The following is a 16,930-nucleotide window of genomic DNA, read 5'->3' on the forward strand; positions in this document are numbered from 1 at the left end:
GCAGACTCACCAAAAAGCTTCTTGCTGTCGTAAGAGACGGTAGCAAGGTTTAGCCTAGAGGTAGAACCAACCTGTCCAATTTTGAGCCACAAGTGGCGTCTGCCAACAAATGATGAAACCGCCTCTTGCGCTGAGAATCTAATCGTATCAAGAGTGGCATCGGCTATAAGGGCCTGCGCCTTCTGGATCTTGAATAGTTGCTGTCACATCTTAACTGGGTCCCCTGGAGGATCACTCAGAAGATTGACCACCAATAATAAGGAGTCACGGGCTGCCCTGGATGCTGCCGCTGTTGCACGGACCACCAGGCACACGTTCTCATGACACGATTAAATGACAGCTAGACCTTCTGGTCAGCTATGTCTTTTAGAGAAAACTCACCCTCTCGAGATGCCAAGGAATCTGACACCAATTGCGAAATCGGGGCATCCGCATTTGGTGTCCTCAACATATCTGTAGTGGTTTGCTGAAAAGAATAAGGTTTGTTAGCCATGCACACAGCCTTGCAGCTGGAAGCTGGTGTCAACCATTCCTGTTTGACTACATCCACAAACAACTCTGGCATGGGCATCAGCCTGTCCTTGGGGTGTGCTCTAGGAAAGACCAAGTCCCCTTTAGCACAAGAGTCAAAACTCTGCCCAGCCTCAGTCCCATTGTTTTAATAATTCTGAACATCAGTGGGCTGAAGTCCTCTGCCACAAAGAGGTGCTGTGACACTGAGGCATCACCAGTGTCCTCCCCTCCAGACCATTGGGTCCGGATCAAAACCTCCTCCTGCATTAATTGGGTCTTCAGGGTCAGAAGGCAGATTAGGCCTCTCTGAGTTTGCAATGACTCCCCCCCCTTTTTTTTAAGGTGCAAGTAAACCCCTAGGGCCCCCAGAGTCTGATCAGAAGCATCAGAGGAATGGTCCCGTGCCACCTTGCCAGACAACTTGCCCAGCTCACTATGCTTAAGCTTGCTTTTGGCCTTCTTGGGAGAAGGACTGACAAACTCGCTAGGTGAGGAGCTCACACTGGGTGATCTATGCCTTCTCCCCTTTGTGGATCTCTTACTCCTCTTAGGGGGCCTAACCTGGTAGATGGTGCCAATGATTGCATTGCGAAACCATGCCAGCTACTCAGGTGGCAGCACAGACTTAGGTAAAACAGCAGAGTTAGAACTGGGTTCTTTAGGCCCAGTCTCTGCAGCAGACTCCCCCTGCTGGCCAAACAACATAGTCACAGTCTTAGGCTTTTCCCGCCCTTTTAGAGACTGTCTCCCTTTTACATTACCGGCTCCTTCAGGTAAAATGGAGGGATTCTTCGCAACCGTCACCATCTTAGGAACAGAAGATGCCTGTGATGGCCTCGCTGCCCTGCCGGTCAGGTTGCTAGCCAGCTCGCCAATCCGCCTAATCTCTTCTGAGGTTGGTGGGGCGTTGGCAATAGGGAGCCTCCCAAAGCGCTCTTCACAGCCACTTCAAGCTGCCTGCAGCAGCGTGGCGCGCCGGGCCGCAGTAGAGCGAGTCTCGCAGCCCGAAGGCTGGATACTCGATGCGGCCCCTTCGACAATCGGGACGGGCGGCTCGAGAGCGGCTGTCACCGACGCGGTAAAATTACGCCCTTCCAGGGGGGACTCCGTGGCCCATAGATGAGAGACGGCCAATCACGGACCGTCAACTCACTGCTGGCGAATTTTTCAGGAGGTTTTCGGGAGGTTGGAAAAGCGGCCTTGCTATGCAGGGCTTGCAGCAGCCTGCACCAATGGGGCCTACAAACGGCCCTGAAGCCTCCCAGGCTGAAAACATTCAAACTCTTCCCCTTGTTGGAGAAATTGCTCTGTACCTCTCTGACTGGCTCCAAGCAACGGAGAGGAAAGAGGAGATGAGGGGGGAGAGAATTGTGGTGGGGAGAGAAACAGACAAAAGAAGGGTGGTTTTCTTTCTTTTCTTTTCAGATAATAGCAAGTAATAAAGATCAGGGACAGAAAAAAAGGATTTGGAGAACAGAATACTGTAGTTAGGAAGTCAATATCAGCAGAAAATAGAGAGAGCTAGAAAAACGCTGCCATGGAGCTTGCTGAGGACAGAAAGAACTGGGTGGGGTTATCCCCCTCAGGCTCTAGTGGGTGTGGCTTAGTTTTTTAACTATTTACTTTCTGTCCTGCCTGGAGCTCTTGAGAGAGGATAACCCATGAGATGTCCCTGGCCTCAGCAACCGAGAACCAAGTGAACTAGATTGTGGGTGACAGTGGACCCAGTTGTCTCCCTGCAGGCTCCCTCTTCAAGGAACCTTCTGACTCAAAATTTTGGATGTAGCTGTTGCAAGACAGACCTTACGGACACGTCCAACACAAAGACTGCTAGGCCACCCAACCTGTGGATCCTCCTTTCTAAGCCTGGTCGCAGCTGGCTGGAAATGTTGCCGGAGCCACACAATCCCCCACCGAAACAGCCGTGGTAAATCCAAGCCAAAGAGTGCAAGACTTCCCATCAGGAAGTCTTCCCACTGTAAATGGACAGCAACTCCCTGCAGAAATCTGTCTCTGAGTTAAATAGTTGGGCCACAAAAATTAAAATTCCCAACGTTTCCCTCACAGAGGGTGCACTCTAGCTTAGCCTATGCAACCATCCCTAGGAACAAAGACAATCTTGATAAGAGCATCCAGGTGGAGGTGGGCTGGATGACAGGAGGTTTTTTCCAGCACAGAAGAAGCTTCAGAGCTGATTTATTTTCATCGTTTATTTCAGGATGCAGTTTGATTGGAATGGCAGTCCATGTTCTGGGCCCGTGATAGCAGGGAAGAGAGCAAAAAGTTATGCTCTACCCAAGTCAGTCATACAACAACTCCAACATTTATATACCACTTTAACAAAAGTTTCCAAAGCGGGTTTACATAGAGAATGAATGAATGAATGAATAAATAAATAAATAAATAGAGGGCTCCCTGTCCCCAAAGGGCTCACGGTCTAAAAAGAAACATAAGATAGACACCAGCAACAGTCACTTGAGGTATTGGGCTGGGGGTGGATAGGGCCAGTTGCTCTCCCCCTGCTAAATAAAGAGAATCACCATGTTTAAAAGGTGCCTCTTTGCCCAGTTAGCAGGGGTAGAGGGTGGTTTTTTGACTCTTAATCTTCAATTGGTAAACTAATTTCTGAAGATTTCCACTTTGCTTATTTTTTCATTGTTTCTTCCTACTCCAAGCTTAGTTGATGCATTTCCTGTTAAAGTTACTTAATTGGGCTGTTAGGTGTTGTAGACCCTTGTTCTTTGCAGCTTTTGCCAGATTCAGACGTTATTCAGGTGCCCGAACCTTCCAGTCATGGAAGCACCCGCCATCATGCTTTCAGCATTAGTCTCTTTAAAAGAACACTGTAAGCGTGAGGGATGCAGTGGGAGAGATCAGTGATTGACAGTGCCACATGGGACTTGTGGTAAGTCCCACATGGGACTTGTGATAAGAGTACAGCCTCCCCTAAATAACATCTGAATGGTGCTTTTATCATATTTGAATTTGGGAGTAGTCATTTCCCACAGGATCTTGGGAAATGTTGAAGTGCACGCCCTACCTTTTCAGAGCAAGTGGGAGGTACGGTGCTAAGGCTGTTTCTCCACTATGGAGAAAGAACCTGTCACACTAAGTCCAATGTTCTTTTCTAAGCCATTTTTAGTTCACTTCTTGGTATTGAAGCTCATTTTCAGCACTGCAGAAGAGGGGATGTCTTCTACTATGGAACTATATTCTTCCTTGGCTTTTTTGAAAGAGCTTGCCAGTTAAATAGCAGGTCTAGAAGCACCCATAGTTTAGATTAAAAGCAAGATGTCTGCTGTACAACTATGCCCTCCCTTGTTTGCATCACTTTTACTGCAAGTAGGTGATGATGCTAGGAAGGAAGTTTTCTTCAATGGCCAGCAACCCCAAAGTATTTGTCACATTTCAAAGGTGAGTTTCAGTTTACCTAGGCATCAGGGAAGACAGCCAAGCATGGAGGAGGGGGAAATAGTTGGAAAAAACTCCGACAGTGACTCAAGTGAAAAGCTCTGGCAGAGCAGTGCAAGTCAGCTAGGGGCAGCAAATGCATCTTCTTTTCAAGATGTATTTCCTGGTTGCAGGTAACCTGTCACTGTTCTTGAACCACCTTGTGGGGGTTTTCTCTTCTGACCACTCTGCCGCCTCCTATTCAGCCAAGATGACAACTAGCACTGCTAGAGTGAGTTAGTCCTCTTTCCCAGGAGTAAGTTTGTCTCTTACTCGCTTAACAAAGGGACAAGTACCCCATAGAGAAATGGTGCCTGAAATCAAAATAGACAATGAGGTAGAAAGAAGGGCAGATAAGAGGCTGAAAGTGAGTATCTAAGAAAAGAACATACTGTAAGAACAGCCCTGCTGGATCAGGCCCAAGACCCATCTAGTCCAGCATCCTCTTTCACACAGTGGCCCACCAGATGCTTCTGGAAGCCTACAGGCAGGAGTGAAGGGCATGCCCTCCCTCTTCCTGTTACCCCCCTGCAACTGGCATTCAGAGGCATCCTGCCTCTGAGGCTGGAGGTGGCCTATAGCCCTCCAACTAGTAGCTGTTGATAGACCTTTCCTCCATAAAGTTATCTAAACCCCTCTTAAAGCCATCCAAATTGTTGGGGGTCACCACATTTTGTGGTAGAGAATTCCACAAGTTGGTTATGTACTGTGTGAAAAAGTACTTTATTGGATCTAAATTTCTTGGCAATCATTTTCATGGGATGACCCCTGGATCTGGATAGTGGTTCCAACATCTATAAGGACTGGGTTCTGCTGCTGCGCAGACCATACTTCGGATATAATTCTCTAGCTCCTCGCGACGCCCAACCGCCGGCAGCACGTAGCTGGGGTACTCTTAAACGGCGGTTAGGCATCCCCTTTCCTCGGTTTCTTGTTGACCGCCTAAGCGATCACATCTTTGGGAAACCTTTGCTCCTCAGAGAGATTACTAAATAGATAACTACGACTGGCATGGATTTTTACTAACCTTTCAGACAATCTTCAGCAAAGACGAACTGATTTTTTTAAAAAAAGACTCGGAACGGACGACGGATTTCCCTGGCGAGCGACTCTGAACAGACGACGGTTTTCTCTGGCGAACGAATCGGAACGGACACGGACTTATCTTTTTAAAATTTGCTGTTTCTCCCTCTTCTCCTCCAGCTTCTTCTGTCTCCTTCCCTATCTGCCTCTCCCCCTCTGAAGTGGCCCTCCGACCGATGGCCAAAGAGAAAGGTTTGGGTCTGCTCGCACTAAGGGAGCATTCGGCCCGACAGAGACTTTTCCTGCCAAAGAGGCGTGAGGGTGTGAAGAGCCATATTAAGATGGCGGCCGTTAGGGGGAGCCTTGCTGGCGTCAGTGGGCCACAGCGGCTATCCACCCATCGCGATGGCCAGGAGCTGGATGCCGGGGAACAGCCCACGCAGGAGCTTCGCTCCTAATCTCCTCCACCGCCGAAGAAGGCGAAGAAGAAACGGCACATGGAGAGAAAGCGCTCACCCAAAGTCTCAAAGCGCCACAAGACTGCTCTGATGAGAGCGCCTGAAGTTGCCGGGGAGGAGGCAGTATTGTTATCCCCGCCCCTCCTCTTGCCGGCGGCCGGACACCTGGCTGAGGAAGCTGCGGGTGGGCCGCAACGGGAGCTGCGGCAGTCCCTGAGTCCCAGACGTGCGGAGACAGCGGTAGTGGGGACGATCGGGGGAGAGGAGAAGCAGAGCTCTATGAGAGACCTGTATCATGGCAGCGGCCTGCCTGACACTGCACCAGTGAGACCGAGGCCCTCACGGGGGAGTGCAGAAGAGGAGCAATTTTCGCCCGGCAGGGACTCCCCTGCCAGCCCTATCCCTCTCAGGGAAGACAATGCGGGCGGGTCAGGAGGACAGTTTAATCCAGCATTAATGAAGGGCTGGATTGCTGAAGCTGTTCAAAAATCGCTGGAGGCAGCTCTCAAGGGGCGCTCTAGGGACAGGGCACGTTTGAGGCTGAGGGATGTATCGTCATCTTCGGACTCCAATGATGAATTGCCAGTACGTAAGAGACTCAAACGCTTCATGAGGGTCACCCCCTATGCAGGGTCTAGGGGCATTCATTCTCCTGACGAATCGGGGGGTGGGGGGAGTCCCCTGATGTTTTTCAGCCCAGGGGATCTGAGGCTGGTTCAGTGCATGGCGACAAGAATTTGGGGTCCTCGTGTGAGGAGGGCGAACTCCCTGAGGATCTAGGAGCTGGAGCACATAGAGATTGGCGCTAATGGAAGATGCTCAGCCCATTATTAATCATTTTCTATTGGCATTGGGTCTTAAGCCTGTTACACCGGAGGAGAATACCCCACTATCTAAAGGCTCCCTTGTTCTGCCACAGTCTAAGGCCCTTCATTACAGGGCAGTGATGCCAGAGGGGTTTACTGCGTCCATTAAAGAGGAATGGGCGGCTATTTCCTCATCTAAGCGTGCACCTCCATCTGCCAATAAGCTCTACAATTTTGAGGACGATACCCTCAACTTGTTGAAGGTGCCACTTACAGACGCGCCGTTTGGAGCCCTCCTCAGTGACATGGTGGTACCCAAGGATGGGGATTCCACATTTAAGGACCCAGCGGATAGAAAAGCAGAGGCGGCCTTACGTATGGCGCATGAATTTTCAGCGCTGGCGATAAAGGCTGATACCACGGCTTCTCTGGTTTCTAGGGCTTCTGTCCTGTGGATTGACGAACTACTCAATGATCCTCCCACTGACCAGGCTCGTATGCGTCGTAAGCTCATCCGCTTGCAGAAAGCTTCTGCCCTCGCTGCTGACGCTATGTTTGACAGTGTACGTTTTTCAGCTCGCACGTTGAGTGCAGGTGTATTGGCCAGACACAATACTGGAAGGTCGACAATACTTCTAAGGCTAACTTGGCAGCTGTACCTTATGTGGGTGGGAAGCTTTTTGGAGACGATGCTCTCAAGGAGGTCTTGATTGAGACTAAGGATAGGAGGAAGACTTTGCCCTCAGCACCACGTAAAGAGGACAAAGTTTTTCCACGAAGATCCTCTCAGTCCACTAGGGCTTTCTGTCCACAGTATAGACAGAGGGACTCGTTTTGCCCGTTTAGACCACAATGGAACAGGTCTAGAGGGCAGGGCAAGCAGTTCTCTGCTCAGAATCGTCAGTCCTTTTTTGAATGTTGTTTATATTATTGATGTATTTTTCTGAAGCTTGAGCTGTTTTAGGTACTGAAGGGATCTGCCCACAGGCAAGGGGTTTAGGATCTTCAAGTTTTTTCTACTTCCTGCCTTCTGGAGCATATGGAGGGATGTTATCCCATGTTGGGTGACCTCTTCTACACCAGCCAGAAGACACCTTCACGATGAGTACCAATGTACCTTTCCCTTTGGTAAACATCACGGACCCAAAAATTTGACTTGTTTGGCTTTCCTATGAGTTCGGAGAAGGAAATGCCAGGAGAGAAAGCCACCTTCAAAAGGTGTCGCGATCGCTGCAGAAAAATCCCTTCCACGGACAGGCATGAGCTTTGCCTATTCTGTTTAGGAGAGGCCCATAATATTTCCAGTTGCTCTGTATGCTCTACCTTCAATAAGCAGACTCTAAAGAACAGAGCTGTTCGCCTTAAAGTGGCGTTAATGGAATAGGCATTGCAGTCTAAACATCGGGGGGCTTTGGACTCGAGACCTGCTGTGACGCAGTCTAAAGTCTCGGAGTCAGCGTCATCTAAAGGCGCCATTGTGACTGCTTCGACAGTGACGCATAACTCGACATAGAAGAAATCAGCAAAAACTACCACGATGCCAAGCTCCTCGGGCTTCAAAGGTATCAACTCCGACTGCAGCCCAGGCCTTTAAGAAACCGGAGGGGACCCTACCGGTTCTGAAACGAAAGAGCTCCACGTCAAAGATGGGACCGCAGGAGAAGCGGTTTAAGAACACTGGGCGAAGGAGGTCAAGACTGGCACCGAAAACACGCCTTCCCCTATGGGGTTTCAGACCTATCAGAGCCCTCGATGCCGGGCAGCCTCACTTTCACCTGCTCCTACTCCAAATCAGTCTCCATTGACGTCGAGGTACGCATCAGCAGAACCGCTGAAGTCGGCGTCAACATTGAGGCACACACCGACAAAGCCATTGACGTCGAAGGTGGCTCCGACGCCAAAGGTTGCTACAACGGAGGCTTTGACATCGGAAGCTGAGCTGGCTATGAAGATGATTGGGACAACAATGACTACAGCAGAGGCTACGAGGTCAAAGACAACGTCGACGTTGGAAGTGGCATCAAATCTTTATGTACTGGACGAGTATACTGAGGAGGGAGCGTTCGAGCCCGACCTCGGCACCGACGCGGGACAGTATGATGCAGTAGCAATAATCCATGATGCTGAACTCGAGCCTATCCCAGACCACGAAATGGGCTTTGAAGTTCAACCTCCAACTCATGACATCAGTGCAGAGAACTCTACACCGCATGCTACGGTCAGAAGAGACTACACCCTCCACATACACCTTTCAGGGATTCAGGGACAACTCCAGTCCCGAAGACACCGTCCTTTACATGTCCCTCTACTCCTACAACAGGTCTTCTACCACAGGGAGGGTGGCACAATACCTGCACCATCACTCCAGAAGAGTACTCTCTCTTCCAGTTATGGCTGTCTGAAAGAGGCCAACCGCATTCCCTGAGGGAATTAAAGGAATCTGCGGTACAGACGGCCGCTCCCATAACTTTACAAAGGACAGTCTCTCTGCAGGCCAGTTGGCCAGCGGAACCAGAGAAAGCCACCGGGAAGATGAAGTTGGTTTGCCTGCAAACTACACAACTCCCTCAAAAAGAGGCGCCATCTAGAAGGTCTGTTTCACTCCAGACGGATCTGCTGGACCACCCAATTCCCACTCATAGGGTGGATGTGGATGCCTCTTCGCGGTTCAGGGGTGACGTTCCTTCTGCTTCACAGCTGCCTCCCTCTTCAGGGGATGATGATGATGATCCAGATGGCTACTCGTCAGACACAATGGAGCCCGAAGCTCCAGAGGAACCTGTACTGCCTGATCCAAGTGATGATGTCACGGCAATCCCTTCTATTTCTCCAAATGAGGAATGAAGGGATATCATCAGCAGGTAGCAGAGATGGCCCGAGTCCTTGGCCTAGATGTGAAACAGAAGACACTGGATTTAGATGATCCAGTGTATAATATGATTAACAAGGCATCTGGATTACAACCAGTGTATCTGCCAACGTTGCCTCATATTTCATGGGCGGCGAAGTCTGCTTGGGAGGTACTCCAGACATCGATGCCTACCTCCAAATGGTTGGAAGTTTTATACCGTGTCCAGGAGGAAGAGAACGAGTACTTGATTAGACATCCCACACCAAACGCCTTGGTGATAGACTGCGCTACAACCTCTAAAGGAGGTAAGCGTCATACAACCCCAGCAGACAAGGAAGGGCGCAAACTGGACGTGTTGGGAAGGCGAACCTATTCAACTGCTTGCCTATCAATAAAAATCATGAATTGTATTGCATGCCAGGCTAAGTACACTAACTCCCTGTGGGAGCTTCTTTATGATCAACGGGCATCTTTAGATCATGAAACATTTCTGAAGAAATTTGAGGCTACTTTCTTATGTACGACTACTACAACAAGACAGCAACTGGCTAACGCAAAGCACTTGGCGGAGTCCGAGTCACGTACTCTGACATCCGCAGTTGTTTTGAGGCATCATGCCTGGTTGAGGGCTACTCAACTACAGCAAGATATGAAGGACCGTATTGAAGCTTTACCTTTTGGAGGAAAAGGTCTATTCTCGGACGACACGGATAAAACCATGGAGCAGTGGAAAAAATCCAAATTAATGGCACGCTCCTTCACGAACCAGAAATTTAATACCACTCAGTACCAGTCATATCAAAAGGTACCAACCCTACCAAAAGAGGCAGGGTTATTATCGACAGCTGGATCGAAGGGATTACAAACGCCAATACCAGTGCTACAATCAACAACAGTTCCAGCTACGGAACAGGAATAACCAACAAGGCTGCAATAAAGTGGCCCAGCAACCAAAGCAGCAGCTTTGATCTGCTACAGAGCCCACTAGCCGACAACATGTCGGCCTCAGTTCCCCGCGAGACAATCAACACCAACACGAGCGCAAGGGAAAAGATCACCTTGACGCCTGCTGGAAATACCATCAAACTGGCCAGTCATGCTCAAGCATGGCACCATATAACATCAGACTAGTGGGTCTTAAGGATAGTTTCGACAGGCTATGATATAGAGTTCAAGGAGCTTCTTCCATTCCAGAGGATGGGGTCCACACCAGATACTCCTGTCTTGCAGGAGGAGGTGCAGGAAGTACTGCGAAAAGAGGCCATATCACTGGTACAGTGGGCTCAGGGCCAGTCGGGATTCTATTCCCGATACTTTCAGATACCAATGAAGGGCGGAGGGATTCATCCAATAATGGACTTACACTGGCTCAATCAATACATCAAAGTACAAAAATTCCGCATGACAACATTGCAAAGCATCCTTCCCCTGCTCCACAAAGAGCAATGGATTGCAATGCTCGACCTCAAGGATGCGTACTTCCATGTAGGCATCCAGCAGAACCATCAGAAGTATCTATGCTTCACCTTAGGGACGCAGATCTATCAATACAATGTTCTATCCTTTGGGCTAGTGACAGCACCAAGAGTGTTTACAAAATGCATGGCAGTCATTGTTGCTCACCTAAGGGTACTCAGTCTGTCGGTTTACCTGTACCTCGACAATTGGCTCATAATGGCCAGAACCAGGGAGCAATTAATCTTCGACATAGAGGTTGTAAAATCACTGCTGAGCGAATTAGGGATCCAGATCAGCTGGAAGAAATCTCATCTAACTCCAGCACGAAGCTTGCTGTACATCGGAGCGCATCTCGATATGCTACAGCAGATGGCTTATCTACCAGAAGAGCGGTACCTATGCATGTGCGCCCTAGTGTGACAATTCCAGGTGTTGCCACTACAGAAGGCGAGGACAATACAGGTTCTTCTGGGCCTGATGGCCTCATGCACCACTACAGTGCCTTATGCGAAGCTAAGGATGCGCAGTTTACAGCTTTTGTTCCTCCGTCTTTTCCGTCCAAAACGCGACCCACAAACCAAACGAATTCTACTACCACGGAAGGTCCTGCTGTCATTACATTGGTGGACAAGGGAGGCTCATCTCTTAAAGGGGGTACCATTCAAGACTCCGTTACCATCTTGTACCCTGACGATGGATGCGTCCATGCAGGGCTGGGGGGCCCACATGGGAAACAGAAGAGCTCAAGGCCTTTGGAATCAAAGAGAGGCTCTCATGCATATCAACTTCCTGGAACTACTAGCTACATACAGGGCTTTGCTCACGTTTCAGAACCATCTACGAGACACAGTGGTCCAGCTACAGATGGACAACACCATAGCAATAGCCTATGCGAACAAACGGGGGTACCGTGTCACATGCACTGTGCAACCTAAGCTTGCAGATATGGAATTGGTGTATTCTGAGAGGTCCCCACTTGCAAGCGATACATATCAAGGGCAGCCTAAACTGCTTGGCGGATTTGTTAAGCAGGGAAATTGTACTGTAACAACATGAGAGGGAACTACACGCGAAAATCCTTCAGGATCTATTTGTAACCTGGGGGTGGTCAGAGGTGGATCTGTTTGCGACAGAACACAACAGGAAATGCGATGTTTACTGTTCCAGGATGGGTTTGGGCAGACATTCCAAGGGCGATGCCTTTCAATATCAATGGGTGAGGAGCTTCTTCTACATATATCCACCAACTCCGCTCCTTCCCAGGATTGTGGCCAGACTCCTCCAGGAATGTACACGGGCAATCGTGATTGCTCCGTGGTGGCCTCGCCAGCCCTGATTCACACAGCTACTCAAACTATCAAAGGGGACATACATATGCCTCCCCAAGTGGGAAGATCAGCTAACACAGAATCTAGGCCAGATCCTCCACCCTAACCTGTCAGTACTCAATCTAACAGCTTAGAATATAGGCTTTTGAAAAAGATCCTTTTGAACACTCGTAGGGTATCTACGAGAAAGAACTACAATGCAAAGTGGCGTAGGTTTTGCTCCTATGCTCAGGAACATCATTTTCAACCTAAACGGGCTGAGCTTAAGGAGGTGCTCCTTTATCTCACCTCATTGAAGAGAGCAGGATTAGCTAATGTTTCAATAAAGGTCCACATGGCCACTTTGTCTTCGCGGCACGCCGGTTGGGATGGCAAGACTGTTCATGCACCCTACATTTAAGGACTTCCTCAGAGGAATAAATAATCTATACCCGCCTGTTTGACAATCTGCGGAAAAATGGAGCCTTTCGCTAGTCCTAGGGGCACTGACAGAGGCCCCTTTTGAACCCATGGCCTCGGCGTCATTGAAATTAATAATCCTAAAGACTTTGTTCTTAGTGGCAATAACCACGGCGAGGAGGGTGAGTGAACTCGGGGCCCTCTGGATAGATGAACCATACACCGTGATTCACCCTGACCATGTGATAATGCGTTTAGATCCGGACTTTAGACCAAAGGTCATCACCGATTTCCACCTCAATACGAATATAGTCTTACCAACCTTTAAGAATCCTGAGACGCAGCTTGACAAGGCAATGCATTCTCTGGATGTCAGAAGAGCACTGCTGTACTATCTGAAGGCCACACAACGGGTCCATAAGACAAATCTCCTATTTGTCTGTGAGAAAGGCCGGCATAGGGGCCAGCCTCCGTCATGCCAGAAGTTGGCATTTTGGCTAGTAGAGCTGATAAGGATGGCTTATGATTTGCAGAGCATTACTCCGCCCTCTAAGATTAGAGCACACTCCACCAGGTCATATGCAACCTCTGCAGCACACCTGTCAGGCATCAGATTTCAAGACATCTGTCTGGTAGCCACGTGGGCATCACACCAGACTTTTATCAAGCATTATGCCTTGGACATTAGATTGGCAGCTGTGGCTGAATTTGGATGGGCGGTTTTAAAGAGAATCCTACTGTAGCTTCATGCACCCACCACCATACTCTGAAGCTTGTGATTCACCCAGTCCTTATGGACGTTGGAACCACTATCCTGATAAATAGGTTGCTTACCTGTAACAGGTGATCTGGTAGTGGTTCCATACATTCATAAGACCCGCCTGTCCATCCCCGCTGCATATTTGGGTGAACGAGAAGAATAAGCTACGGTGCTTGCCTTTGAGTCATCATTATATCTACCTCTACTCGAAATCTTAGTGCCAGTCGTCCTGAGTCACACTGAATGGCTTATCACCAAGAAACTGAGAAAAGGGGATGCCTAACCGCCATTTAAGAGTACTGCAGCCACGCACTGCTGGTGGTTGGGCGTCGCGAGGAGCTAGAGAATTCTCTCCGAAGTATGGTCTGCGCAGGTGCAGAACCCAGTCCTCATGAATGTATGGAACCACTACCAGATCACCTGTTACAGGTAAGTAACTTGTTTTTCTACTGTTATGTGAGAGGGAGAAAAATGTCTCTCTATCCACTTTCTCCACACCATGCATGATTTTATAGACCTTTAGCATGTCTTCCCGCAGTTGTCCTTTTTTCTTAAATAAAAAGCCCCAGGTGTTATAGCCTTGCCTCATAAGGAAGATGCTGTAGGCCCCTGATCATCTTGGTTGCCCTCTTCTGCACCTTTTCCAGTTCTACAATGCCTTCTTTAGATGTGGTATCCAGAATTGTCTGCAGTACTCTATAAAGTGTGGCTGCACCATAGTTTTGTATAAGGGCATTATGGGAGGAGACGTGGTCTTGTGGTAGCAAGCATGACTTGTCCCCTTAGTTAAGCAGGGTCTGCCCTGTTTGCATATGAATGGGAGACTAGATTTGTGAGCCCTGTAAGATATTACCCTTAGGGGATAGAGCCGTTCTGGGAAGAGCATCTAGGTTCAAAGTTCCCTCCCTGGCATCTCCAAGATACGGCTGAGATTCCTGCCTGCAACCTTGGAGAAGCCGCTGCCAGTCTGTGTAGACAATACTGAGCTAGATGGACCTATGGTTTGACTCAGTATATGGGATCTTCCCATGTTCCTAATATTAGCAGTTTTATTTTCAATCCCCTTCCTAAAGATCCCTAGCATGGAATTGGCCTTTTTCAAAGCTGCTGTACATTAAGTTGACACTTTCAACGAGCTGTCCACCACAACCCCAAGATCCCTCTCCTGGTCAGTCACTGACAGCTCAGATCCCATCAGCATATACGTGAAGTTAGGTTTTTTTGTCCCAATGTGCATAACTTTACACTTGCCAACACTGAAACTTTTTTTGCCATTATGTTGCCCACTCACCCAATTTGGAGCTCCTTCTAATCTGTTTTGGATTTCACCACCCTAGTTTGGTGTCATCTGCAAATTTGGCCAGCTTGCTACCTACCCCAACTTCTAGATCATTTATGAATAAATTAAAAAGCACTAGTCTGAGTACAGATCCCTGGGGGACCCCACTTCTTACTTTCCTCCATTGTGAAAACTCTCCATTTATACCTACCCTCTGTTTCCTGTTCTTCAACCAGTTAGCAATCCACACATGTACTTGTCCCCTTATCCCATGACTAAGTTTCCTCAAGAGTCTTTGATGAGGAACTTTTTGAGGAACTGTTCCAAAAGTTTGGAACTTTTTGGGAAAGCTTTTTGGAAGTCCAGGTATACTATGTCAACCGGACCACCTTGATCCACATACCTGTTGACACTCTCAAAGAACTCCAAAAGGTTCCTGAGGCAAGATTTACTGTTGCAGAAGCCTTGTTGGTTCTCCGCCAGCAGGGTCTGCTCTTCTATATGCTTAACAATTTTATCCTTGAGAATGCTTTGCATCAATTTGCCTGGAACCAACATTAAGCTAACTGGCTTGTAATTTCCCAGATCGCCCTTCCATCCCTTTTTAAAAATCAGTGTTACATTTGCTAGTTTTCAGTCCTCTGGCACCGAGCCTGATTATAGGGATAAGGTCGGCAATTTCACATTTGAGTTATTTCTTGAGTTCATCTATCTTGGATGAAACCTTGTATGAATTTCACTGTATGTCAACTGTTACTACCAACTGAAACTTTTCTAATCCAGTTAAATGTGTGTGGTGTCGATGGTGCTTAAAGTGAATTTGTCAGTTGTGGGTAAATGACAGAGTTTTCATTTGACTGAAAGAGTTGACTGATCAATCTTTTGGTGGTATGATCATCTGAAAAAATTAATAGTGTCATGATGGTTCAGCCTAAATAAGTTTTTCAGTTCCTTTTCTTTTGCTTTCTCCTCCTTGCCAGGTTTTACTGCTGATTTGAGATCCAACACTGGTGGCCAAGCTTTCCCGCAATGTGTCTTTGATCACTGGCAGATTTTGCCTGGAGACCCTTACGATGCTAATTCACGTCCCTTCCAAGTTGTGGCTGAAACACGCAAACGCAAAGGCTTGAAGGAGGGTATTCCACCTCTGGACAACTTCCTAGACAAATTGTAACTACATACATATCTTTATGTACGATCAAGGATCAAAGATTTAAACAATTACAAAAGAATACTCAAATAAAAACCACCAATTAACACAGAGAGAAAGCTCTGGCAACCCTAAACTTAACTGAGAAATAAATAAATTGCTCTAACCAGTTAAATGCTGTTGGGTTTTAACTTCTGCCACACAATTTTGCTGCATTAAGGGTACTGCCTATCTTATCTGAAAGGAGAAAAAAAAATGTAAAATTAATCATCTCTACCTTGAAAACCCAATAAGTGTTATAAATCTAGCACGGGAATCCTTGTAAGATGGGCAATATAACAAAACATGTTGAATCTATTTGAATGTAGCACCGCTGACAGGAGAACACTGTATCTTGCTCTGAAAAAAACCTTCTGCAACACAGGAAAAGAGAGTGGCTCAGAAAACCACAGGTTCCCAGCTAGCATGCGTAAGACTTACTTTCAAGGCCTCCAAAACTGTATTGAGTTCATTTTGATATTCACTATCTATCCCCAAGTCTTTGGAAAAATACCTCCTTCGCCTGGTTGAAACCTAAAGATGTGAGAAACTCAATGACAGCTCCTATAATAAAAGCCTCCTGGCTATAGCCAGCTTCCAGCTCAATTGAAAATCATTCATGAGGACTAAAAGTGTTAGATCTACTGGGAAGAATTTAATCTTCAACCAGTAGCTACCTCAATTTTCTGCATCCCCATTTCTAAAGGTTGTATTACATTTGATACAGACCTAGGGGCATCAAAAATTGCTCTTGGAACTTAGTTTGGATAACCTCTGCCAATTTAAAGTTGGTATAAATCCCCACTTGGCTCCCATATAACATTCATGTCATATGACTTGGCCTCAAATCGCTTCAGGGTTGCTGGTACATAATAGAATCTCCTAATTGCCAATGAGCTCTTTGGGGCCAGCTGTGTAACATATCCAATATGTGGCTTCCATGACCCTGTGAAGTGAAAAACCAACCCCAAATACTTTAAATTATGGATTTTTTTCTATTCTCTTGCTGCCTACAATCCAGTTTAATATTTTATACCATTTAGAAAATGACATAATTCCGTTTTCTGGAAATTAATCATCTGCCGGTTCCCCTTACAATATTGCATGACAGTCCTTAAGGCTCTCCTAAGATATCGTCACTACAGCATCAACCACATCAGGGCTGTCTTGCTCACCATCATCATGGAAGTGGATTGCTTTATAAAGCCAGGGAGGAAGTAGGGAAACTCTGAGAACACCAAGCTGAACAAAAACACAAACCAGCATCTAGCAATTATTACATGTCATGTTCACTGATGAGAAAAAGTTGTGTGTTGAACTGCTGGAATGAATAGTTGGCACTTTGCTCAAAGGTCATTCTCCATAATGGTCAGGAGTGTATCCATAGGTCAGGTTACTCCTTCTACCTGCTCCAGA

General features: G+C 47.5%; 1 protein-coding gene across 2 annotated transcripts in view; it reads left to right on the forward strand.

Moving 5' to 3' along the window:
* The window catches only part of LOC128342148 (elongation factor 2-like), a 62,200-nt gene extending 46,550 nt beyond the window's left edge, over positions 1–15,650 (forward strand). For both annotated transcript variants that reach the window (XM_053289073.1, XM_053289072.1), the window contains exon 15: positions 15,306–15,650. In XM_053289073.1, the coding sequence (XP_053145048.1) occupies positions 15,306–15,499 (194 nt within the window). In that variant the 3' untranslated portion in view covers positions 15,500–15,650. The remainder of the gene's footprint in view (positions 1–15,305) is intronic.
* Positions 15,651–16,930: the final 1,280 nt, after the last annotated feature.

Source organism: Hemicordylus capensis, chromosome 2 (assembly GCF_027244095.1).
Source record: "Hemicordylus capensis ecotype Gifberg chromosome 2, rHemCap1.1.pri, whole genome shotgun sequence".
Taxonomy (NCBI): Eukaryota; Metazoa; Chordata; class Lepidosauria; order Squamata; family Cordylidae; genus Hemicordylus; species Hemicordylus capensis.